General features: G+C 45.9%; 1 protein-coding gene across 6 annotated transcripts in view; it reads left to right on the top strand.

Moving 5' to 3' along the window:
- The window catches only part of ENTPD7 (ectonucleoside triphosphate diphosphohydrolase 7), a 38981-nt gene extending 16225 nt beyond the window's left edge, over nt 1–22756 (top strand). For all 6 annotated transcript variants that reach the window (XM_084754585.1, XM_084754584.1, XM_084754587.1 and 3 more), the window contains 8 exons: nt 4735–4838; nt 9339–9395; nt 9983–10116; nt 12233–12399; nt 14129–14453; nt 16945–17030; nt 17997–18158; nt 19982–22756. In XM_084754585.1, the coding sequence (XP_084610711.1) occupies nt 4735–4838; nt 9339–9395; nt 9983–10116; nt 12233–12399; nt 14129–14453; nt 16945–17030; nt 17997–18158; nt 19982–20213 (1267 nt within the window). In that variant the 3' untranslated portion in view covers nt 20214–22756. The remainder of the gene's footprint in view (nt 1–4734; nt 4839–9338; nt 9396–9982; nt 10117–12232; nt 12400–14128; nt 14454–16944; nt 17031–17996; nt 18159–19981) is intronic.
- The last annotated feature ends 2171 nt before the right edge of the window (nt 22757–24927 follow it).

The following is a 24927-nucleotide window of genomic DNA, read 5'->3' as shown; positions in this document are numbered from 1 at the left end:
TTTTGAGACAGAGTTTCTCTGTGTAGCCCTGGCTGTCCTGGAACTGGCTCTGTAGACCAGGCTGTCCTTGAACTTGGTATTAAAGGTGTGTGTTACCACTGCAGGCTTTTTGAAAAACAAAACTCCAAAAAACCAAAGAAAGGTGCTGGGGTCGAATGCAGAGCTTAGCTAGGCAGATTTTCCACAACTGAGATGTCGCCCCCACCTACTCACATGCAGTGTTTTGAAAAGCTTTACTTACTTTTATTTTATGTATGTATCTTTTGCCTCCATGTATGTATGTACACCACATTTTGCAGAGACCACAGAGGTTAGAAGAAGGCATTGGGTCTCTGGAACTAGAGGTTACAGACGGTTGTGAGCTACCATGTAGCTGCCAAGAACCAGACCTGGGTCCTCTGCAAGAGCAGGCATTGTTCCTAACCGCTGAGCCAACTCTCCAGCTGTCTATATGTAGTTTTAAAGTTTTTAACATGGTGTGTGCGTGCATGTGTGCGTGCGTGCATGTGTGTGTGTGTGTGTGTGTGTGTGTGTGTGTGTGTGTGCGCGCGTGCATGTGTGTGTTTGCATAGAGGCCAGAGAGTTGTTTTCTCCATCCAACATGTAGGTTCCAGGAGTCAAGCTGTGATCGTCAGGGTCAGCTTTCACTGCAGTCATGTCGCTGGCCCTCCACATACACTTTCTGGAAGTACCTGGATGTTGTTTTCCATAGCTGCTGTACTTTTTGTAGTTCTGCCATCAAGGGTCCCTGTTTTTCCACATCTCGGCAAATACTGTTTTTTGTTTTTTAGCCACCCCAAGAGGTGTGAATAGTCTTTCACTGCAGTGCTGATTTGCAGTTCCCTCATAAGAACCCTAAGAATTTCTCATGGACCAGTTGGCCATTTGTTTGGCTTCAGAGAAATGGCTGATCAAGTTCATAGATCCATTTGAAAATCAGGTTGTGGGCTTGGGGATTTAGCTCAGTGGTAGAGCACTTGCCTAGCAAGTGCAAAGCTCTGGGTTCAGTCCTCAGCTCTGAATGAATTAATGAATGAATGAATGAATGAATGAATGAAAAGATCAGGTTGTAGGTTTCGTTCTATTATGTTGTAAAGTTTCTCCTGTGTCTGAGGACTGAGCCCCTCATCAGATGCGCAGTCTGTAAGTACTTTGCCCGTTCTGTAGCTTGTGTTTTCGCTTTGTTGGTCATTTTCAGAAGCTGCTTTGTTTGGTGTACTCCCACATTGTTGGCTTTGGTGTTGGTGCTTGTGCTTTTGGTGACACGGGGAGCTCAGTGCCAGCGGTGACTTTGGAATTACACTTCTAGAAATGACCATAGTCTCATAAGCATTGGGCATTTCCTATGAGTGGAAATATTTTTCCTTGATAAATAGCAGTTTGCTTTTCCATCCATTTACAATTTCTCACTTGGCGTTTCTTAAAACTACGGTAATAAAAGCCCTAGATGTTGGCGTAGGGCTTCAGTCTGGGTGTGCCATGTGACGTAATGCCCCACAGCACTGTGCTCCATGGACTCCTTGCCCCCTCTGTAGACTGTGAGTGGCTTGCTTTCTGGCTTACTGGTGAGCAGCAGAATGTTTATGTAGTCATTTGTTATCATGAGAGGCCATCTAGTTCTCTGTTTACAAATTTTCATTTTGATGTTACAGACCACACTTTAAATGTTAAAGCGGTAGCCTTGCATCATTAGCTGAAGGCCTAACAGTAGACCAGGACCGACACAGCTGTGCGTTCTGCTAGCCAGCCCTTCACTTTGTGTGGGTGCCTTTTCTTTGCGTATTTATATGTAACTCTACAAAGTTATAATGATCCTATAATTCACATTATTTACATATTTTTAAACAAACTCAACAAAGTATTTTGAAAATCTTTTCATGTTATCATTTAGAAATATAGGTCCGGCCCAGTGGCGCACGCCTTTAATCTCAGCACTCGGGAGGCAGAGGCAGGCAGATCGCTGTGAGTTTGAGGCCAGCCTGGTCTACAAAAGTGAGTCCAGGACAGTCAAGGCTACAGAGAAACCCTGTCTCAGAAAGAAAAAGAAATATAAATTGATTAATATGGTAGTAATTTCATTACACAGATGTTCCATAAATTATTTAACTAGTTCCTTTGTTATCATCTTATTTCCCCATAATTACTATAATAAATAATAATAGCTCGGTGTGGTGGTGCATGCCTTTAATCCCAGCACTCGGGAGGTAGAGGCAGGCGGATCTCTGTGAGTTCGAGGCCAGCCTGGTCTACAAAGGGAGTCCAGGACAGCCAAGGCTACACAGAGAAACCCTCTTGAAAAAAACTAAAACAAAACAAAACAATAATAATATAGTTGTCTTTTTTAATACTTGAATTACATTTTTTAAGTATAGTGGCTTGAGCTAGAGAGATGGCTCATTAGTCAAGAGCACGCGTTCTCAAAGATGACCCAGGTTCAGTTTCCAGCACCACCATCCGTAGCTCCAGCTCCAGGGCATCTCACGCCCTCTTCTGACCTCCATGGGCACCAGGTACACAAGGCTGGTGTCCATCTTTCCCTGGTGTCAGGCCCAGGCCCAGCAGTCCCTCCCCCAGGAGTCGCTCAGAAGCATGTGCAGTCCAGAAAGATGGAGAGCCCCCTGGTTATCCTGTAAACTCTCTAAGAATTTATTACATGTGACAGTTAACACTGTAAAGGAGATGGTATTGGAGAGTTAGTTCAAGTGTAATTCTGTACTTTGAAGTGGCAGCAGTATTCTTCCCTGAGTTATACTGACAGCTGGCCGAATAGAATATTCCTGTAATAAGTAACTTCCAAAGTCCAAATGGCTGGGGAGAGGGCTCGGATGGGAAAGTACTTGCCCTACAAGTATGAGGAGCTGAGTTCAGATTCCCCAGCTAGGTGTAGTGGTGCATGCTGTAATCCCAGTGCTGGGGCTGCAGAGACAGGAGCATCCCTGGAGTTTGCTGGCCAGCTAGTGTAACCAAACCAGAACGTTTCCGGTTCACTTAAGAAGCCCCGGCTAGGAATCAATTAGCTGGAGGGCTCGAGAGATGGCTCAGTGGTTAGGAGCACTTGTTGCTCTTGTAGAAGACCTGGTTTCTATTCCTAGCACTCACATAGTGGTTTACAACCATCTGTAACTTCTGTCCCAGGGGATCTAATGCCCTCTTCTGACCTCCACTGGCACCAAACTTGCATGTAGCACACATGCATACATGTAGGCAAAACATAAAATAAAATGAGTAAATTTAATTTTTTTGGAAAGGAAGAAACTAGTTGAGGAAGACACTCAGTGCCAGCTTCTGATTTCTATCTACATATGCATATGAACACACACACACACACACACACACAGAGAGAGAGAGAGAGAGAGAGAGAGAGAGAGAGAGGGAGAATGAATCTAAGATATTACCCTTTGCTTTGTTTATCTATTTTTACCTTGTCTAATAATCCTAGGAAAACACTTAAAACCTCAGAGAGACGCCCACGTAGATACTTGTAGTGAGAATTTGGAATTTTGGGTTCCTTAAAAAACACAGAAATATAAGGACATGTTTTTGTTTTAATCCCAGGCATGGGGATTTGGGGCTGCTTCGCAGAAGCTAACTGATTTGCCTCATGCTCTAGCAGAGGCGTGATGTTGTCAGTTTCCCCAATTGTGTGACTTTGGGAATTCTGGGGACTTTTCAGAGGGCATATAAATCCTAGGGCCCTGAGTTGGCTGTTGTTGGTCTTAGTTTGTTAAGTACTGGTGTGCAAAGAAGAAACAGGAGGAAGAAGAAGAAATGAAATATCCTAAGGATGAAGATCAGCCTTGCTAGCCCAGGAGCTCAGTGTTCCTAGTCAGCGGGAAGTGGTCCAAGGACAGGGTCAGCGTTGTCCCATTTAGGACCCCTGACTTTATTCAGGAATCGCCTTTCTTTCCTTTCTATCCTTTTTTTCTCTCTCTCTCTCATACTTAGAGTTAAGGGGTTGAAAGGGGAGAAGAAAAGGGGTGGAGAAGGCAGAAGAAAGACGAACCCACAGAGTAGCTGACGCTAAGCTACAAATGTCACCCTTGAAATGGAAATTCTTACGAACTTTGGGTTTTGAACTTCAAATGATAAGATTTTTATACAGAAAAACGTCAACCCTTGAAACATAGAAAAGGAGATTAAAAAGTTAATTGTTAGCTTATATAAAGGATTATATAAAAGCCTGTGGAACTCACAGTGTAGTTTGTGAGGCATTGTCTGTATTGTGTAAGGTCTGAGGGTGAGTGTATGCTCTGTAGTCGCCTTCCTCCTCTCACAGTAGTTAGGAGCATCTGTGATTCCCTGTGACTTATTCATACCCTCGCAGGGTCATAAAGGCACGCGCTCCTCACTGAGCACTGAGTTACAGCATTATTTAAGGGATACTGCTGCCTTTCTTTGGATGCAGTGTGAACCTCTGAAGTCAAAATAGGAGCCAAAACAGAGCATGGTGCAGGTAAAGGCAGATGTAAATGTGTGACTTCTAGAAGCACCGTGTGAAACAGGCTCCTAGTGCAGGGTCTGCAAACAGATTGTGACCAGTGGACGGGGTAGCCGGACTGGCATCCTGACATCTTGTGGTTGTCCTAAGAGACAGGCCCACTGCGTTCTCAGGCTAGCGCTCAGCCCCTGGGCTCAGGTGCCCCTCCCACCCTCTCCTCAGGGGCCAGGTGCCAGGTGCCAGGTGAAAAGACGGTTAATCATTAACTTTGGGATTTTTTTGTTCTTTTTCCACAGGCAGCAATTGGCTATCTTGGCCGATTTAGTGAAGGATTTGCCATTGGAGTTTGACTTCCTCTTTTCACAGTCTCAGGCCGAAGTGATCTCTGGGAAGCAGGAAGGTACTCAGCCTGGCAGGGCGGAGCTGGGTTGCCTCTGAGGTGCTCGGATCAGCTTCCTTAGCAGGTGTTCGGGATTACTGCGTGCATCTGACTTCCGTTTCCCTGTCAAGGATTGTCTTGGTTCAGCTGCATAGTCTGTTTGCAAACTCTGCACTAGGAGCCTGTTTCACATGCGTGTTTCTAGAAGTCACACGTTTACAACTCCCTCTACCTTAGCACAGAGCACCATGCTTCATATATGCATCTTTGCTTAGCTAATTGCATGGTTGGAAACCCACAGTTCTAGGGGTTATGTGTACTTTACCTAATTAGGTATGAAAGCAAGTTATTGCATTAAGTGTGGGGAGACCTAAGTCAAGGCATGATTAGGCCGAGTTACCTCGTCTTGTTTCCGGTTTTCCTTTTATTGCAGTTACTGTGCAGTTGTGTTACTTTCCTTCACACACCACTGCATTGATGTTCTCATGTGGCCCAGACGTTTCCCGAAGGATGAGTTACGACCAATTCTTTTCTCTTTTTGAGACAAGGCCTCTCACCATGTAGCCTTTGCTGGTCAACAACTTGCTGGCTGGCTTCAAATTCAGAGCAGTCCCCCTGCCTCTGTTTCCTAGTGCTGGGATTACAGGCGTGCGCCACCATGCCCGGCCATTTCCATTTCTTGAAAGAAGGTGATCTCTTCTGAAATGGGGACATGGCTCAGTTGGTAAGGTACTTGCCACACAAGCAGTGGACCTGACTTGGATCCCTCAGCATGCACATAAAAATCCAGGTGTGGTGATGCACACCTGTAGTCCCAGAGCTGGGGAGGCAAAGGCAGAGGAAGGCCTGGAGCTTGCTGACAAGTAAGCCTAGCTGAATTAGTGAAAGAGCCTGCTTCAAAACATAAGATGGAGGGTGACTGAGGACGACACCCAGTGTCATGTCTGGTCTCCATGCATGTGCGCACACACACACACATACACACACACACACACACACACACACACACACACACAGTTAAAATCCTTCTTAATTTTTAAGTTTTTTTCATTTGTTTGGTTTTTTGGGTCAGGGTTCTCCGTGTAGCAGCCTTGGGTGTCCTGGACTCCTCTATTTGTAGACTAGGGTGGCTTCGCACTCACAGAGATCCCCCTCCATCTGCCTCCTAAATGCTGGGATTAAAGCCGTGCTCTGCCACGCCCTGCTAAGAAAATCATTTTTAAAGGAGGTGGTTTCATATGTCTTCTAGTCGCCATCCATCAAAGGAAAGAAATTTGTTTTTAAAAATTTAATCCTAATGTTTCCATTTTTTCCTTAATGCTCTATTTCTTTGCATACACACACACACACACACACACACACACACACACACACACACACACACATATGTGCGTATACATAATTTATTTTCCCCCTGTCCGGGCAATACTACTCATGTTTCTTAGTCACACAGCCATTTGTCATCTTTTTCATTACAGTTAGTATCTTTATCATCTCAGAATTGGCATCTTCTCACTCTTTTTCCCTTATGAGGTAACATTTTCCTGCTTTTTGCAAGACAAATAATCTTTATTACATCCATGAATATCATGAGGTTGTGGGTCCTGTTTACAGCAGAAGGACAACATTGATTTTTTTTTTCTTAAAATAGACACTTTCATCTGGTTTACATTCAACTTTGTACATTTATTATGTGGGTTTATTTTATTTTATTTTTTATTGCTTACTATTAATTCTTCAGGATTTTAATGTTTAAAACATTTTTTAATGATTCATGTGGGTTCTGGGAATGGAACCCAGGTCTTCTGAAAGAGCAGCCAGTGCTCTTAATCACTGAGCCCTTACTGTTTTTGGTTTTTATTTTTATATTATTCTTATTTATTGTGCATTGGTGCTATGGCTTATGTGTGAAGGTCAATCCTCAGCAGTCATTTCTCTTTCAACACATGGAATTAAGCTCAGATTAGCAGACTAATGTCTTTCCCCGCTGAGTCCTCTCACTAGCCTTGGACCAGGGTTTTATTCTACTCTGCTCTGCAGTGTATATGCAGGACGCTCATTTTAAGCACCTTCTGTGATGAGCTACTCACTGGCTCTCAATGATTAGGTCTTTAATCAAAGCTTTGACATTACTGTTTGCATTTGTCCCATGTGTATCAGCCACTGACCATTCTGGGACTGGGCAATGAACTGTCCCACAATTCCGTTCTGGAAACTGTGACTATATTGTTTAGGGTCAGTATGTGTAGCTTGGAGGTGAGCCCAGTTCCTTCACAGATGTACTCTGTGTTCTCGTGGCTTTCCTCATACATTCTGGTTCCTTGGAGCCCAGGGTCATGCTCCTCTGCTTAGTAAAACAGGCTTTGAGTTCATCTGCTCTGCCAAGTTGGTACCGTGATTGCATCTGCAACCAAAGCGGAGTGGCTGGAGAACAAAGGGAGAGAAATAATGTATTTTCCCATCTGCTTGAGGCTATAGCTCCTCAGACCAAAGAGAATTCACTTCCTTTACACTTCAGGTGTCTGCTCATCTGTACCCCATCTTTGGCAGGAGTGCCCCAGTAGGGAGGAACAGAGTAAACAGAGGCAAGCCAGGCCCAGTGAGGTGGCACGTGCCTCTGATCCTAGCACTTGGAGACTGAGGTAGGAGGATTGCCCCTAGTCCGAAGGTACATAGTAAACCGAAGTGTAGGCTAGCCTGGGCTACAGAGTGAAATTGACAACAAAATGGACTGGTCTGGGAAGATGGCTCAGCAAAGTATCTGCGCGAGGAGCAGTTTGGATCCTCAGCACTCATGTGAAAACCAGGCATGACTCGGGGCACGGGGGCACACACCTGTAATTCCAGCAGACGGATCTCTGTGAGTTCGAGGCCAGCCTGGTCTACAAAGTGAGTCCAGCATAGCCAAGGCTATTATATAGAGAAACCTTGTCTCGAAATACTTAAGAAAAGAGAAGGAAGGAAGGAAAGAAAGAAAGAAGGAAAAACAAACACGAGGGGCTGGAAAGATGACTCAGAGGTTAAGGAGCACTCACTGCTCTTCTAGAGGTCCTGAGTTCAATTCCCAGCAACCACATAGTGGGTCATGACAATCTATAATGAGATCTGGTGCCCTCTTCTGGCGTGCAGGCTCACATGCAGGCAGAACATTGTATATATAATAAGTAAATACATGTTAAAAAACCAAAACAAAGCAAACACAAGATAGGCATGATAGCATGTGCCTGTAAACCCATTGCTGGGCAGGCGGACATGAGAAATCCTGGGGCTGGTGACCAGTCAGTCTTTCTGAGATAGTGAGCTCCAAGTTCATTGAGTGACCGTGTCTCAAAAATGTAAGATACAGAGCAATAGAGGAAGACGAAATACAGACACACATGCACACATACGCATGCACACACACACACACAGATACACACACAGACATAACATGCACACACACAGGTACATATACACATAAACACGCACATATAAGCATACACACACAGACACATGCACATTCACACACACACACATACACACACCACCACCACCACCACCACCACCACAACAACAACAACAACAACCAGACAAGCAAAAACAAATCCCCCTGGAATTGCCCCCCTACTGCCTCTGAACCTCTAGAGTCTGTTTTCCTACATTTTGAGCTAGAAAGCAGTTTTAAAGTTCTTTGTATCCACACCTGGTTCATACTTTATCTCAAACTGCTTCCAGTTGAAGCCAAGAAATACCTAAGAAAAAAAGGAAAGGAGACTCAGTCTAGTTTGGGCACATTTTAAGCAAATTAAGTGGTTGGGATGTAGGTAGCTAGCATTCATGAGCCCCGGCACCCTTAGGATAGGGGAGTGCAGTGTGCCAGATGGGGAGAGACGGGTGAGCCCAGCTGGCACCCTTAGGATAGGGGAGTGCAGTGTGCCAGATGGGGAGAGACGGGTGAGCCCAGCTGGCACCCTTAGGATAGGGGAGTGCAGTGTGCCAGATGGGGAGAGATGGGTGAGCCCAGCTGGCACCCTTAGGATAGGGGAGTGCAGTGTGCCAGATGGGGGAGATGGATGAGCCCAGCTGGCACCCTTAGGATAGGGGAGTGCAGTGTGCCAGATGGGGAGAGACGGGTGAGCCCAGCTGGCACCCTTAGGATAGGGGAGTGCAGTGTGCCAGATGGGGAGATGGATGAGCCCAGCTGGCACCCTTAGGATAGGGGAGTGCAGTGTGCCAGATGGGGAGAGACGGGTGAGCCCAGCTGGCACCCTTAGGATAGGGGAGTGCAGTGTGCCAGATGGGGAGAGACGGGTGAGCCCAGCTGGCACCCTTAGGATAGGGGAGTGCAGTGTGCCAGATGGGGAGAGATTGAGGAAGAGAAAGGAAACAAAAAGGTGTAAGAGCCATGCCAGAAAATATGGAGTAGAATATTATGGTTCTTTTTATTTTTACTTTTCTGATAAAAGAGGCAGCCTTGGGGAGGGGTATAAGCTTGGTCCAGCTGTAGCAAATTCTAGCGAGGCCTTTTCCGTTTCTCCCTAGGAGTTTACGCGTGGATTGGAATCAACTTTGTTCTGGGAAGATTTGACCATGAAGATGGTAAGTCTCTCCTGCCTTAGCATAGTCTTCAAGGCGGAAGCCACTTCCCCAGCTGTCAGCAGTGTAGTGCTTGCTTTGAGCTTCTCTTCTACGGAAAGCTCCAATCCCCTCTAAAAGTAGAATACCCAACAGAATGAGCATAGATGAGCTCCTCCCATCACCCAGTCTCAACACTGCAAATATTTGCTCACAGAACACAGTAATAAATAAATAAATAAATAAATAATAATTCCCCATTGTTGTTAAGCATTACTTATTGTACGTGTGAGGACAGGTATGAGCAGGCCATGGTGCATGTTAGAGGGCAGCTTTCTGGAGTTGGTTCTCTCCTACGCCTGTGGGTACAGAGCTAAAATATTATATTTAAGTCATTTGCAAGAGTTATTCTCTGTATAATGTACACCCAGTAGTTAGATTAATTTATTTTAGTTGCTTTCAAGTTAAAAGCCAGAACTTTTATAGGATAAGCCATCTTGCTGGCCTAACAACTTTCTCCTCCTCCTCCTCCTCCTTCCTCCCCCTTTTCCTTCTTCCCCTACCTCCTCCTCTTCCTGCCCCCCCAATGGTTCCTGTATCTGTGATTTCAGAGTCAGATGCCAACACTTCCCTGGACTCAGCAGCAGGACGCAGGAGGACTGTGGGGATCCTGGACATGGGAGGAGCTTCTCTCCAAATTGCCTATGAAGTTCCTACCTCAACTTCCGTTCTTCCTCCCAAACAGGTATTTGGCCTTGCATGGAAGTTCCTTTAGGGATGTTTGTGCTTCTGAAGGATGATCACTGTTTGAGGCTGGGTTATCTTTTGGGGGGAGGTGGGATGGGGGTTTGGGGGCATCTCAATATGTGGCCCTGGCTAGCCTTGAACTCACAGAGATCTTCCTGCCTTTGCCTCATTAAAGGCCTGTGCCTGCCACGGCACTGGCAGTAGCTTGCATTATCTTGGGAAGGTTACCTTCCTGATCCTTAGTGTCCAAAGAGCATAATTGTATCTGTCTTGCCAAGTTGTCGGGACACCAGGGTGTGAATCACTTAGCAAGCCGCCCAGCTTATGATAAGTGTTTGATACACTTTAGCAGTTATGATTAATACTGTGTATCTTTTGGGGTTGCCTGAAGAGTAACCACACAGGTCAGTCCTGGATACCATTCATGCTCACCTTGCTCTACTGTTCCTTTCCTTCAGCTCTACACTGTTTGCCTGTGTGCTCGTGTGTGGGTGTACACACACTGTGTGCATGTGTATGTGGAGGCTAGAGGACAGTGTCCGGATCTTTCTCAGTTGTGTGCTACCCTACTCTTTGAGACAGAGTCTGTCACTGAACCTGGAACTTGTCTGCTAGTCTGGCTAGCCAGCAAGCCCAAGGGGGCCTTCTGCCCTCTCTTCCCCAACAGTGGGATTATACCCATCTTTGTGTGTGTGTGTGTGTGTGTGTGTGTGTGTGTGTGTGTGTGTGTGTGTCTATGTGTGACTGTGTCGGTGGTGTGGGTGCTTGTATAGGTAAGAGTGAGTGTGGAGACCCAAGGGTGACATCACACACCTAGGTTTTCATGTTGAACTGGGGATCCAACTCAAGCCCTCATTCTGTGTGTGGCAAGTACTTTACTGAGTCCCTAGCCCATTAGCAAATATATTTTGATGCTAACTTTTATTTGCTTTTTGTGCTCCTGTGGATTTATCCCAGGGTCCTGCATATGCTAAGCCAGTTCTGTACCAATCAGCTCTATCTCCAGCCAAGAATGTATTGTAGGGTCCTGAGACGGGGTCAGAGCATCTCTCTGGTCTTTTGGCTCTGAAACCCTAAGACTTCATGAGTTCAAATAATTCACATTTGTGCTCCTGAGTATGAGGAAACCTAAGGAACATCTATGTCTGAATTCCCATGGGTGGGACTGTTGGAAATAGGAATTTTACAGGCAGAGGTGTCCATGCTAGGGGCGGAGGTTGGGGGAACTAGTGTGACTATGAGGCTTTTTTGCTGAAGTTGTTAGTATTTATTCAATAGGTAAAAGGAACACATGGTTCTGATATAAGGAATGGGTGGAGAGTGGCCCTAGGCTGTAAGGTCTTAAGTGACTCATGTGTACACACTTAGAAAGCAGCAGTGGAAGCACTTGCAGCTGCAATTTTTTGTTTTGTTTTGCTTTTCCAGACAGGGTTTCTCTGTGTACCCTGGCTGTCCTGGACTCACTTTGTAGACCAGGCTGGACTTGAACTCATGAAGATCTTCCTGCTTCTGCCTGACCTTGTCTGAAACAAATGAATAACCAAAAAACACCCAAAGAACAACACCTTTCCCCTGTCACAGGAAATATTAAAGCTTCTCAGATAGCTGTAGACAAAGTCATGGAATAGACCTCATGATGATCCAAACTGCCTGAAAGAAACAACTTAAGAGGAAGGGTTATCTTGGCTTACATTTAAGGGGGCGTGGCCCGTCGTGATGGGGAAGGTGTGGCAGGGGTGAGGGCAGCTGTCACACTGCATCCGTAGTCAAGAGGCCGAGAGAGAAGAATGCGGTGCTCAGCTCCCAAGACCCCGACCCGTGGGGCTGTCCCCACATTCAGGGTGGGTCCTCTCTCTTCAGTTAACTCTCTTGGGAAACGACCTCACAGACACACAGGGCCTTGTACCTAACTCAGATTGTCTTTGAATTGGTGATCCTCCTGCCTCTGCCCCGTGAGTGCTGGGATTACAGTAGTCTTTTACTGCCCCTGGCCATGAGGGTGAAAGGCCATTGGAAAGAGTAATCATAGAAATGGTCTGCTGTATTCACAGCGCCACCACTGCTTTCTGAAAAAGGACCAGAAACGCTTTTCCTCTCTTGACGTTGCGTTATAGGAAGAAGCTGCCAAGATCCTGCTGGCTGAGTTCAACCTGGGCTGTGACGTGCAGCACACGGAGCATGTGTACAGGGTTTACGTCACCACCTTCCTGGGCTTTGGAGGCAACTTTGCCCGGCAGCGCTATGAGGAGCTTGTGCTGAATGCAACACTGAGCAAAAACAGGTACATTTGACCCAGATCCCACGTTTCTAACGTACATTGTCAGCAAGCTGCAGACATCAGGTAGAAACAGCGATGCCCAGCTAGGATGGCTCGGTCCACTGCCCCTTTCCAGGAGCGTCTCTGGGGCCCCTGTTTTAGCCCCTGCTCTGCAATGGTACATTCTGCCCTTTAGTAGAAATGCTAGCAGAAGTGTCCATCCTGTTTGTTTGTTTGTTAGCCACACCCGACGTCATGGAATGTGGATTAGGTCCTCTTGTGTGAGAGTTAGGTTTGCTCCTGTGCATTAAACCAATTCTGTGTTTTGAAGAAACTGAGGTCCCAAGCCTCGTGTCTTGTTTTCTTGGAGTGCTCTCACAAGCACTCAGAATTCTCCTCACAGGACTCCATTCCTGCGCCTTGTTCCGACAGACCACTGCTGTGCACACCAGGCTAACTGGCCCCTTAGCTTCAGGGTTTTCTCTCTGCCTCCCATCACTCTGTAAGGCCATGGGGTTACCGTCACATGGCACCTCGCCTGGCAATCCCGTGTGTTCTGGGGACTAAAACTCAAACACTCACACTTGAGCATCAGTGCTCTATGGCTGAGCCATCTCTTCAGCTCCCACTGTGTGTTAAGCAGGAATTCCTTGTACCTACAGAGGCGTGCGGGAGTGAAGGCTGGAGGGAGAACAGCAGATTCATAGCTCCTGCTTTACCCTACACTGGGAAATACACATTAATAATAGTGTTATGGTTAATTTATCAGTATGGCCTAATAATGTTTATTATCAGGCTTATAATTATTATTCTGTCGGTATTTTCTAACCCTCTAGCAATCAGTGAAGACACAGACACCTGTTATATTTTAAAGTAGCCGTACCTAACCTGGAGCAGGGCAGATATTAATCCCCTAAACTACAGCCCATATTGGGGCAGGTATCCCATACCCTGCCCCCATCCCATGCCATCTGCTTCTAATAATTTCTATTGAGCTACCTCCCATCCATAATCCAAGGAGGATCACCAGTTCAAAGACAATCTGAGTTAGGTACAAGGCCCTGTGTGTCTGTAAGGTCATTTCCCAAGAGAGTTAACTGAAGAGAGAGGACCCACCCTGAATGTGGGAACAGTCCCATGGGTCGGGCGGGGTCTTGGGAGCTGAGCACCCGCATTCTTCTCTCTCAGCCTCTTGACTACGGATGCAGTGTGACAGCTGCTAATTATCATCATCTGGACCAAATCTCCATCCATGCCGGCCATGTGCTTCTTCTCCACCTAACCCATGGCCCAGCCTTCTTTTTCCTCCTCTTCTCCTCTGGTCTCCCTTCCTCCCAAGATTCTCACTCTCTCCCAAGCCTGGGAACCTTAGCCAGCCACGCCTATCCTATTTGCCAGCACCACCGAGGTGTGATGGCCCTTTATTGGTCAAACAGGAAGTTCCTTAGGCAAAGTTATATAGTAACCTTGGTACAGAGACAGCAAGCAGTAATTAGCATCAAAATACATCAGAGCAACCTCCAACACCGTAGGATTGAGTAAAATCCATATCACTGGTACATGCATCACTCTCTTTTTCTAAACTTAACATGCTTAAATATGCATGTGCTGCTGCTGCAGCACAGTGATGCCCTGCTCAGTCCTTGCTGCTAGGGCTGTCGTTGAGAAGCAGAAGGGATTTATGAAGTGCCTTGTAGTTCTCAGAAGAGGTCAGGTCCAGCACTCCCATACTCTGTTTTTGTCGTTGTGACAGATTGCTAGGCCAGAAGACAGGCCTGAGTCCTGACAATCCATTCCTGGACCCCTGCCTGCCTGTGGGACTCACAGATGTGGTGGAGAGGAACAGCCAGGTCCTGCATGTCCGAGGCAAGGGAGACTGGGCCACTTGTAGGGCAATGCTGAGCCCCCTGCTGGCCCGCTCCAACACCAGCCAGGCCTCACTCAATGGTATCTACCAGTCACCAATTGACTTCAACAACAGCGAGTTCTACGGCTTCTCGGAGTTTTTTTACTGTACGGAGGACGTGTTGCGCATTGGTGGCCGCTACCACGGGCCAACGTTTGCCAAGGCTGCTCAGGTAACTTATTAATAATCACAATGACTCATACTGGCAGCTGCCACTTATTAGGTGCCTGCCTTTGTGCCAGGCGTTGTGCAAAGGCCTTTGCACGCATGACCTCATTTGAGTCTTTACAATGGCCTTTTTTAAAGGCCATTTTATAGAGGAGAAAGTGAACTCAGAGGTTGAGAAACCATCTCTGCTAAACTGCCTTCTGATGACTATATTCAGGTTTCCTTGGCTGTATTATCGCTGGGGTATAAAATGGTTCTTATGGTGAATAGTTAGGCTTTCTTCCAACTCTTCTGACTTTGATGGTTCAAATGCGCCCTCTCATATATTTCCTCCTTTGCTAGGTGTGTGACTTGTAATGTGCTCTTGGTCGGCAGGTTTTTCTTCTCTTGCTTTGGACTATTAAGAGGCCAGAGTTGGGCTGGAGAGATGGCTAAGTGACTAACGTGATTGTTGCTCTTCCAGAGGACCGGAGTTCAATTCCCAGGCTCCATGTTGGAAAGCTTACAACAAACTCCTGTTAAACTCCAGCTCCAGGGGCTCTGATACCATTTTCTAGGCTCCTTGAGCACTTGCACACATGTGGCACACACAGACCGCTCCCCCCAAAAATAATTAAAAAGAAAGTCTTGTAAAAGAGGCCAGAATGGTATAGGGGGTTAGTGGTAAAAGGTGCTGTAAACCCAAGTGATGGTGGAAGTAGTTTTTGAGTGAAAGAGTAAAAATTCACTTTGCATCTATATAGAACTTAAACGTCTTACAGGCTCACTTCTTTAGTTACCTGCAGAGCTGAACGTTTGAGCAGCTCGCTGTACCTCCTGGAGCCTTAGTTTAGAGGCTGTGATAGTGAAATTTGATGCTATCTCTCATTTTAATTTTTGGTTTTGTTATGTTTTTGACATAGAGTCTCACTATGTTACCCTGGCTAGCCTGGAATTTGCTCTATAGACCAGGCTGGCCTTCCTACCTCTACTTCTCAAGAGCTGGGATGAAAGTTTTGTTAGTCGACTAAAAAAAAAAAAGATCACTAAAGCAAAACACTTGCAATGTTCAACTTAAAAAGAAGAAAAGTCTACTTTGTCTCAGTTTGTAGGTTCCAGGCTACAATCCACTGGCCGCTTTGCTCTGGGCACACATCAGGAAATGCAGGGCTGAGCCTGGGAGCAAAGTGTAGAGGGAGCTGGGATCCCGCAATGTCCTTTAAAGGGCTGCCCACAATAGTCTGCTCACTAGTCCCCTCTTAAGGACTCTGTCCCACCATGTCCCAGCAGTGCCATGGCCCAAGTCTCTAAGATATGAGTCTCAGGGAACATTCTAGAGCGAGCCCTGCCATCTCTTTGATCTATCTGAGAGACAGATGGGAAGACTCCTCTTGTTTTTCTGCTTTCCTTTCTTCTTGCCTCCACCACATGTCGTAAGGTTGGCATCCAACAGAGCGCTGTCTGTGCTTTCTGCTACCCCATGCCCAGGGCAGTCCGGGGACTACTGTGGCGCTCCTGCTTCATGCTGCTTCTTCCCCGCTCCAGGGATCCTATCTTCCTCTCCTCCCAGAGTCCAGGCCTCCCTGAGCGGCCTGGCTTGGGTCTTTCTTGTCACAGAGATTCTCCAGATCCTTTTGTTTTCAATGCCAAGGGGCTCAAGGGATTGCTAGTTGCTCGTGACGCAGTAAGCTGTCTGAGTCACAGGAGCCCTGGGCGCCACCTGCTCTTCCTAAGGTCGAGTTCAATTCCCAGCAACCACATGGTGGCTCACAATCATCTATAATGAGAACTGCTGCCCTCTTCTGGCCTGCAGGGGAACATGCAGGCAAAACAATGTATACATAATAAAAAAAATATTAAAAAAAAAAAAAAAGATCCTACTCAAGTGCTGTCTTCCTGCCTTCTTCCCTAGATAACCCTGTCCACAGCCACCACCCCCCTCACAGTACCCATTTCCTGCTTTCCTTCCACTGAACACGGTGCCTCCTTGCACACTCTGTGATGCTCGTGTTGATTCTCTTACCAATAGAATGGAAGCTTCATGGGGACAGGATTTTTTTTTTCTCTCTCACTGCTTCATCCTCTGGCACATAGGAGAGACCTAGCACCTGAGAGTCAGCAAATCTTCTTTCCCTGAACACCCCACCCCGCCCCCAGCCTTTGAGAGTTGTGACCTCCAGGCAGGCTGGTGATGGGCTGGTCTTCTTGCCTATGTGAGTTCTCCACAGAGTGGAGGGGAACTAGCTCCCTGGCTTTTGAGGTGATTCTTACTCCTAACCTTCAGGCTCTCTGACGCCCGAGAGGCTGAGGAGCCAGCCTGGGCTGTTTTGTATTAGACACGGAAGCATGGGACTAGAGGAGGCGTGGCAGCCTGTTGGGTGGTCCAGTGGGCCATTCACTTCCCTTGGTGAGACAGAGTAGCCCAGTGCCTAGAAGTGGAGCAGCTGTGCCTATGGGAAGTTGGAGGCTTGGCCTGTAATTTGTGTTGCCCCGTGTCGTCTCTGTGCTTGTTCCAGGATTACTGTGGCATGGCTTGGTCAGTACTAGCGCAGAGATTCAAGAACGGCCTCTTCTCTTCGCATGCGGATGAGCATCGGCTGAAGTAAGGCCATCCCCTTTCTCCTCTGGGTGTGATCTTAAGGCATGGGCGGGAGACTGGCTGTAACGGGGACTTGTGGAATAGCACAGATTGGATTTTAGGTTCAAAGAGAATTTGATTATTTCAGATTTTGGTTTTCTGGAGTATTGGGACCACTGAGCCCATTTCTGTGTTGGGAAACCAATAGTTACCAAAGAACACTCCCTCCAAGTGATAACCTTTTCTATTTTAAACATTTTGTAGAAAATTAGCCAAGAAGTAGAAAGAATGAAAATGCTAACTGTGGTCTGGAGAGATGGCTCAGAGGTTAAGAACACTGACTGCTCTTCCATCTATGCCCTTGAATGCCCTCTTCTGGCCTGCAGGTGTACATGCAGATAGAGCACTCATAAAAATAAAAATAAATAAATAAAATCTTAAAAAACATGTTAACTATTACCTAGATTCAAATGTTAACATTTGACAAGGATTCATAATATTCCCATTTTTAAATGTTTAGTTTGAAAATTTCTAAAGTGTCAGGCATGGTGGTGCACACACCTTCAATCCCAGCACTCTGGAGGCAGAAGCAGGCAGATCTCTGAGTTTGAGGCCAGCCTGGTCTATAGAGTGAGTTCCAGGACAGCCAGGGCTACACAGAGTAAAAAAAAAAAAAGAAAAAAGAAAAGTCTAAAAGAGAAATTCAAAGAACAAACCAACGTAAAATAGCGCAGCAAACTCCTGTGCACTTGTTACCCAGCTCCCGAGGGACAGCGACCCTGCCAGTCCTGTTTTCATTTATGCAAATCACAGATGGGATACAAATACATCATAGTTATTTCAGGGTGGTTTCTGAAGACCTGAAAATAGGAAATGACAGGCTCAGATTTGGCTGAGGTGAGAAGGTAAATAAAGCCGGGAGAGGCTGGTCAGTGACATCCTACAAAGAATGTATCACAGTTATATTTTCTTCTTCTTCTCACAACTCAGGTATCAATGTTTTAAGTCAGCTTGGATGTACCAAGTCCTGCACGAGGGCTTCCACTTCCCCTACGACTACCCAAACCTGCAGACGGCGCAGCTGGTGTATGACCGGGAGGTACAGTGGACGCTGGGAGCAATTCTGTACAAAACCCGATTCCTGCCACTCAGGTAAAGTCGGACTAACCAAGCTGGTACCTTGACCTCAGAGGGTGTTAAGCTGATGCCTCAGAATAGCTTTCTCTAGAGAGCTGCTCCGCCCTTCCACGGTCCAGAGACTCCTGTTGCTCCTTCCGCCTGAGCCATTGTTCCTGTCAGGCCTGCTGAAACAGAACATGGAGATGGACCGGCCTGGAATCCCTTCCTCATTTTTTCCCATTTCAGAAAGTCAGCTTTATTTGTTCTCCAGCAGATAAGTCCTTAGGATTGGGCTTATGCCGAATGTTCCTAGGACACCACTGGTGACCTGAGATGTCAATCTTTTGTTTGTTTGGTTGGTTTTGATTTTGGTTTTGGTTTTTTTGAGATGGTTTCTCTGTGTAGCCTTGGCTGTGCTGGACTCCCTTTGTAAACCAGGCTGGCCTCAAACTCACAGCGATCCGCCTGACTGTGTCCCCCCAGTGCTGGGATTAAAGGCGTGCGCCACCATGCTCAGCTCAAGATGGCAACCTTAAGTTAGTCTGGAAAACATATTTGACAAGGAGCTGGAGGTGGCTTCTGGGGAAACTGTCTTTCCTAGTGGGTAGAATCATCCCAGACACGTGTTTCTGACACCTGGCACAGTTGTGGTGGTCTAGCCTCAGAAAAAGGACCTGAAGTGGTTTAGGATGGGTATTTTCATCTGCTGTGGGAGACCGATGCCTCCTTGTCACGATGTCCTGTAAGCTATTTGGGACAGGTTTTAAGTCCTTTCCTAGAACAGGTTCAAATAAAATAAGTACTTTTCCTCAATTGTGCCTTTCCCTCTAAACTCAGGAAGCAGATGGGGACAGAGGTGAGGGAAGTAGGCTGTGTGGCAATGTGTGGAACCAGAGAGTGCCCCAACTAATTCCTGTCCCAGCACTTGCCAGTTCCATTTGTTCAGAGAAATCATAAATCCATATTTTATATGAAATCTTTCCATGTGAAGAGTTCTACTTTTAAAAAACATTGCAAAGCCAGTCATGGTGGCATGCGGCTTTAATCCCAGCACTCAAGAGGCAAAGGCAGGCAGATCTCTGTGAATTCTAGGACAGCTAGAGTTGTTATACAGAGAAACCCTGTCTCAAAACAAAACAAAGCAAACCAAACAAACAAACAAAGAAAAAAAACCCATTGCAGGTCATACAAATAAAAACGGGTCTAGTTGTTGGATGATGCCGGAGTGGCCCATTCTAGACAGGCCACAAGACCAGTGCTCTTCAGGGTTTATAATGCTGTTTTCCAGGTTATAATGCAGCTGGCCAGGCCACAACTGCCTTCATGTATGAACATATTTTTAAAAAGATCTAGACACATTCAGTTTGGGGACACTCTATTCTTAGTACTGTATTTAGAAACTCTATTTTAAGACTTATGTTACAGCTAGGTTTGGTGATGCACACTTCTGATCCTAGGATTCAGTAGGCAGAGGTAGGTGAACCTCTGAGTGGGAGGCCAGCCTGGGCTACAATACTGAGTTCCAGAATAGCCAGGGCTCCGTATATAAACAAAACTCAAAACAACAGCAAAAAAGATTTCTGTTGCAGGTGACCAGTTTTGTCTTTCTCTTCACTTTTTTTTTTTAACTTTAGTTTAAAAGGCCTTTTGATTTTGTCTCTACATTCTGTAGAGCCCACAGGACTCTTCCATCTGTGGACCAGAGAAAGGAAGGTGTAGGAGGAATCAGTGATCCCTTGGGCCCGGATGTTAGTAAGCTGGGTAGAGTGGATGAATACTGGGAATGAACTAGGATGGACCCTTCAAATCACAGCACTTTCCACTCTGACACTAACAGTTCTCTCCACAACCCCTAGGGACCTCCGGCAGGGAGGAGTCCGGCAAGCCCACGGCAGCTGGTTCCGGCTCTCCTTTGTCTACAACCACTATCTCTTCTTCGCTTGTACCCTGGTGGTGCTCCTGGCCATCGTCCTGTACCTTCTGAGGATCCACAGAATCCACCGCCGGCAAACTCGAGCCTCAGCCCCGTTGGACCTGCTGTGGATCGAGCAAGTGGTGCCGATGATTGGCGTCCAGGTGGGGCCGTGAGAACTGGAGAAAAGTCCAGGAGCCTAGGGATCGCTGCTGCCTGCTGAACTCCACTTTCATGAACTGGCCTCAAATGCTGCTTTGGCCTGGGAATTTCTACTTTTTCCCTTTAATTTCCTTTTGGTGCCCAGGATGGGACCTCCTCTCAGAAGCCGCAATTTAATTTGCGAGGAACTAAATGGCGGTGCTAACATAGGGGACTACACTCAGCCCAAAGGAAGCATGCTTCTCTTTTATCTCAGAAATCTCGTGTTTTCTGGGATGTAGCATTTCTCCACCCTCCACCCCACTCCTTGCTGAAGCAAGTTTTCAATTGGGCAACTGGAAATGTGGTTGAGACCAACTGGGATTGACTGATACAAATCAAGGGACCTTCCAGCAAGAATAGTTGCCCCCACTTTCTCTGTAACAGAGAGATCCTTCTGTGAAGACCCACGGCTTTGAATAGGGACCCGAGATCTCTGAGGTTCAGTGGACCAGCTTCCAAGGCAACCTAAATGACACAACTGCCCAGCTTACTTGACAAGCCGTTGTAGGTGGGCCCCGGAATCCCTGACAGAGTTACTGATCTTGTTATGTAGATCTGAGTGGTTAGAGCCCCTTTTAAATGAAAGATTTATTGAAGATGTGACAGTATTTTATCTGACACTTGGACTGACCAGTATAGAAAACATTTCCATGTCTATGTGCCTCCCGGGCTGCTTGGGCATCAGTGTTGCCTTTTGAGCCTTAAGTGTGTTTATAGAATGCAGAAGCTGTGGTGGGAACCAGGGACCTGGGTGTGCGTGTCTTCAGGTTACAGTCTCACAGGCATGTCGTGGGCATATAGTGACTGCTCTCATTTCACTGCAGAGGGCTTATATATATTTTGGGAAGGGATGTATTTGTTTTGTTTTAAAGAAAGAATAGCAGGAAAGTGGGCCAAGGCAATAAAATCAAAGGGTTTTTTTTTGTTTTTTGTTTTGTTTTGTTTTGTTTTGTTTTTAGACAGGGTCTATGTAGTCCTGACTGTCCTGGAACTTGCTCTATAGAACAGGCTGGCCTCAAACTCAAACTCACAGAGGCCTGCCTCTGCCTCCCAAGTGCTAGGATTAAAGGCATGAGCCACCATTCCTGACTTAAAGTCAAAGTTCTTCCTATTTTTGGAATGCTTGACAGATAGCAAATTCTAAACTTTGGAATAACTAGCTAAATAGGCCATGAAGCAATCTGGCCACTTTTTGGATGCCCGTCACAAGTAGCTCTTCCACTAAGGGGAAGAAGAAAGCCATATCCACGGTGTTCTCACCCGCTGCCTCGGAAGCTGGGTCTCCGCAGCCAGCCTGTCAGCTGCACGTGGTCCATCTTCAGGAGCGCCTCTCCGCCCCGTGGACTTTCTGAAGAAAACCATGAGGGGCCTGACATGGGATTGTTCCCATGGCTGAAATAGTAGCTTGATTTCTTCTTTGGGGGAGTTAGGCAGGTCTCACGAGCCCGATTTTCTAGGTAGCCAAGGCTGCCTTGAACTCCTGACCTCCCTGACTCCAGTTCTTGAAAGGCCTGGACTTAAAGGTGTGCACCACCAAGCCTGGCTGGTTTCTTCTCATCTTCATCAATGTCTTTGTATTTCTAGGGTTAGAATAGAGGGGAAAAAAAGTTCAACTTTAAAAAATAAAAATGGATTTCCTTGAAAATAAGTTCCACACTGGGAGAAAAAGACGGTAAATGCTTTATGAAATAGAAGAAAAAAATCAGGATGGCCCTAGGAATAAGTCAAGGTGAAGATGGCATATTGACTCTGCTGTTAGGCAAGTTCTGGATTGTTTTCTTCTTTCTTTCTTTTTTTTTGGGGGGGGGGAGAGGTGGGCTGCGGTATTTCTCACTATGTAATCCAGGCTGGCCTGGACTCAATGATTCTCCTGCCTCAGCCTCCTGAGTGCTGTGATTATAGGCATGCCCTACCATGTGCATACATTAGAAAAGTGTACATCCAGCAAAGTCTTCCACTCTTACATTTTTTACTTTTCATTAGACTGTGTCATTGACATTTCCTTTAAATGTCAAGGCTTTTCAATTGTCTCAATTCTTTTTAATCCTAATTTTTATGTCCTGTGAGTGAGCCCTTGCTTTTTTTTAATGCTGCTTTAAGATGACAAAAATGTTCTTGCTAGCCATTTGCCTCCTCAGGGAACTTTTAATTTCATCTTGGTTTCTATATACCAGTCTTGGTGTTCTTGGGAGACCTAGTCAGAAGTTCCTCGCTGGGTTAACAGTGACCGTATTCATGTGCTCACTGACGCTGGAAGGGGAGGTGGTAACTAGTCCAAATATGAAGCTCTCATTACTGAACTTCCTCTTCCTCCTGATGGTCCTGGTAGCTACCATTTGTCAAGCACTTACTCTGTGTCACTCTTAAGAACTCTGTGTTCTCGGTGTATTATTTAATCATTATGTCAGCCTTTCGGCATTGATAGCCCTACATTCTTTTTATAGATGGAAAAAATTTCTCAGGATGCCAATCTTTATCATTTCTCAACATAAATATATTTCTTAATTTATTTTAATTAGTCTTTGGCTTTTTGTTTGGTGCATTATATCCTGTTTACTGTTTTAATATTATGGGATCTAGACTTCCCAGAGTTCCACAGCTTAAGAACAAGAAGGGACAACTGCCGTGGTTGAGAGGAACTGAGCACACTGCTCGTGACTGGTCCCTGAGTTCTTCCACTACTCCCATTGGGTAGGCTTCGAGTGGAATCTCATTTGCCAAGTTTTCACTAAATCTGTTTTAATCATTATTTTTTTTTAATATTTTTGATTTTGGGTTTAAGCAATTAGCTGACTTTGCACAATTTTTCTTAACCACAACATTCCAATAATATAATTACAATATGAATGAAGGTATGATGCCTAATAGAGATACCTACCTCATCACAGATCTTGGTGGAGATTCTTTGTATGTGAATTCATCTTAGTTGGACTAGGAACTAAGCAGGAGTAGTGATGGTTGTTTCAGAGTCCCTTAAACTGGTCTCTTAGACTGTGCTTAGCTTCAGTCTTGCTGTGGGGATGGTAGACTTCTGCCAAACTCATGAAGATTTTGTTGGTACTATAAAAATTAGTATGTTCAAAAATAAGGACTCAAAACCAAGTTTTGGCACCTTGGACTAACAATACAGAATAACAATTTTTTTGTTTTGTTGACTTCTTTGAGACAGGGTTTTTTGGTGTAGCCTTGGCTGTCCTGGACTTACTTTGTAGACCAGGCTGGCCTCGAACCCTCAGTGGTCCACTTGCCTCTGCCTCCTGAGTGCTGGGATTAAAGCATGTACCACCATGCCCAACTACAAATTCTTTTGTAAACAGTGATTGCATCTGAAATCAAAGACTTTGAGGTAATGTTCTGTATTGTGCGTGGCTCTGTGCTTGGCCTCCACCCACCTCCTAACTTGGATCTAAGTGGGAATGCTATTGCGCCCTACTTGGGTTCCTGTCAACCCTGGGGTTTCTGTTTCTGTGGGTAGCTTGTTAAGGTTCTATTTTAAGACAGCTTTGTCTTGTTTTATATCCCATTAATTAGGCTGTCACTGTAGCATTTCCCATTTATTTCATTATTTTTGTTTGTGATGCTGTTATTATTGAGGGATGGAGGAGAATCACGCAGCAGCAGGCCATTTTTGGTTTTTGAAAATCTGAGCAATAAAAAGACCCTTTTATATTGCAAAGTGGGGTTACTGCTCATACTATAAGGGCTTCCATCTTTTAAAACATGAACAGGTCATTGCTCCCATTTTTAAAAACTAAAAACCTGAGTTGAAAATGTTCTGAGTCCTAGGATGCTTAATCATGCACTCCTGACTTCAAGAAGAGCTTGACAATGTGTCTACTCTTGAGCCCCTCCTTAAAGCAGGACAACTGCTGATAGACACCCCCAGCCCCTCAAGTGCCTGCTAGTCCGCTCCCTCTGTTGAGTAACTTTCCATGTACTGTAACACAACACCTGAGATTATTTATTAAGAGAAAGGGCTGTTTCAGGTCACATTGTTAGAGGTTCAAGCAATAGTCGAGTGTCCTTTTGGCTGAGCCTGTGATGAAGGATACACTGCAGGCACGTATAGCGAAGTGGATGCTTAGCACATGGTCAGGATGCAAGCGAGGATGGAGTTAGGGGCCTCACATGTCTTCCAAGGACTTACAGAGCTTCTATGAAGCTGTGCCCACAAGGGTTCCACCATCCTAATAATGTCACCATGGGGATAAGCCTTTAACACATGGGCTCTTGGAGGACATGAAGTTCTAGGAAATGTGTCATGTGTTGGAGTAGCGATGCGGTTACCCTTATGTGGAGGCATAGCTCTGTGTTACATATGCCCACATATAACCCACCTTCCACCCAAGGACTGGAAGGAGGGCTGCAGATACACTCATATTCTAAAATCATGATAATCAAAGCTAGTCTTTGCCAGTCATTAATCTCAGTGTAGGTTATAGACAAACATGTGGGCCAGTGGCACAGCTCTGCAGGTAAAAGCACTTGCCATGCATGCCTGGCAACTTGAGTTGACCCCAGAAGCCACACAGAGATGGAAGGAGAGAGCTGACTCATAGGAGTTGACCCCTGGTCTCTGCATGCACACGCATGTATAGTGCATACCCCCATCATACACACACAACAATAAGTAAATTCTTAGAAAGATTAAATGATGTCATAACTCTTACCATTATGAGGATGGTA

Source organism: Acomys minous (genome assembly GCF_964271855.1).
Source record: "Acomys minous genome assembly, chromosome: 2".
Classification (NCBI taxonomy): domain Eukaryota; kingdom Metazoa; phylum Chordata; class Mammalia; order Rodentia; family Muridae; genus Acomys; species Acomys minous.
The sequence above is the reverse complement of the archived record's forward strand: the minus strand, read 5'-3'. Positions and strand labels throughout refer to the sequence as shown.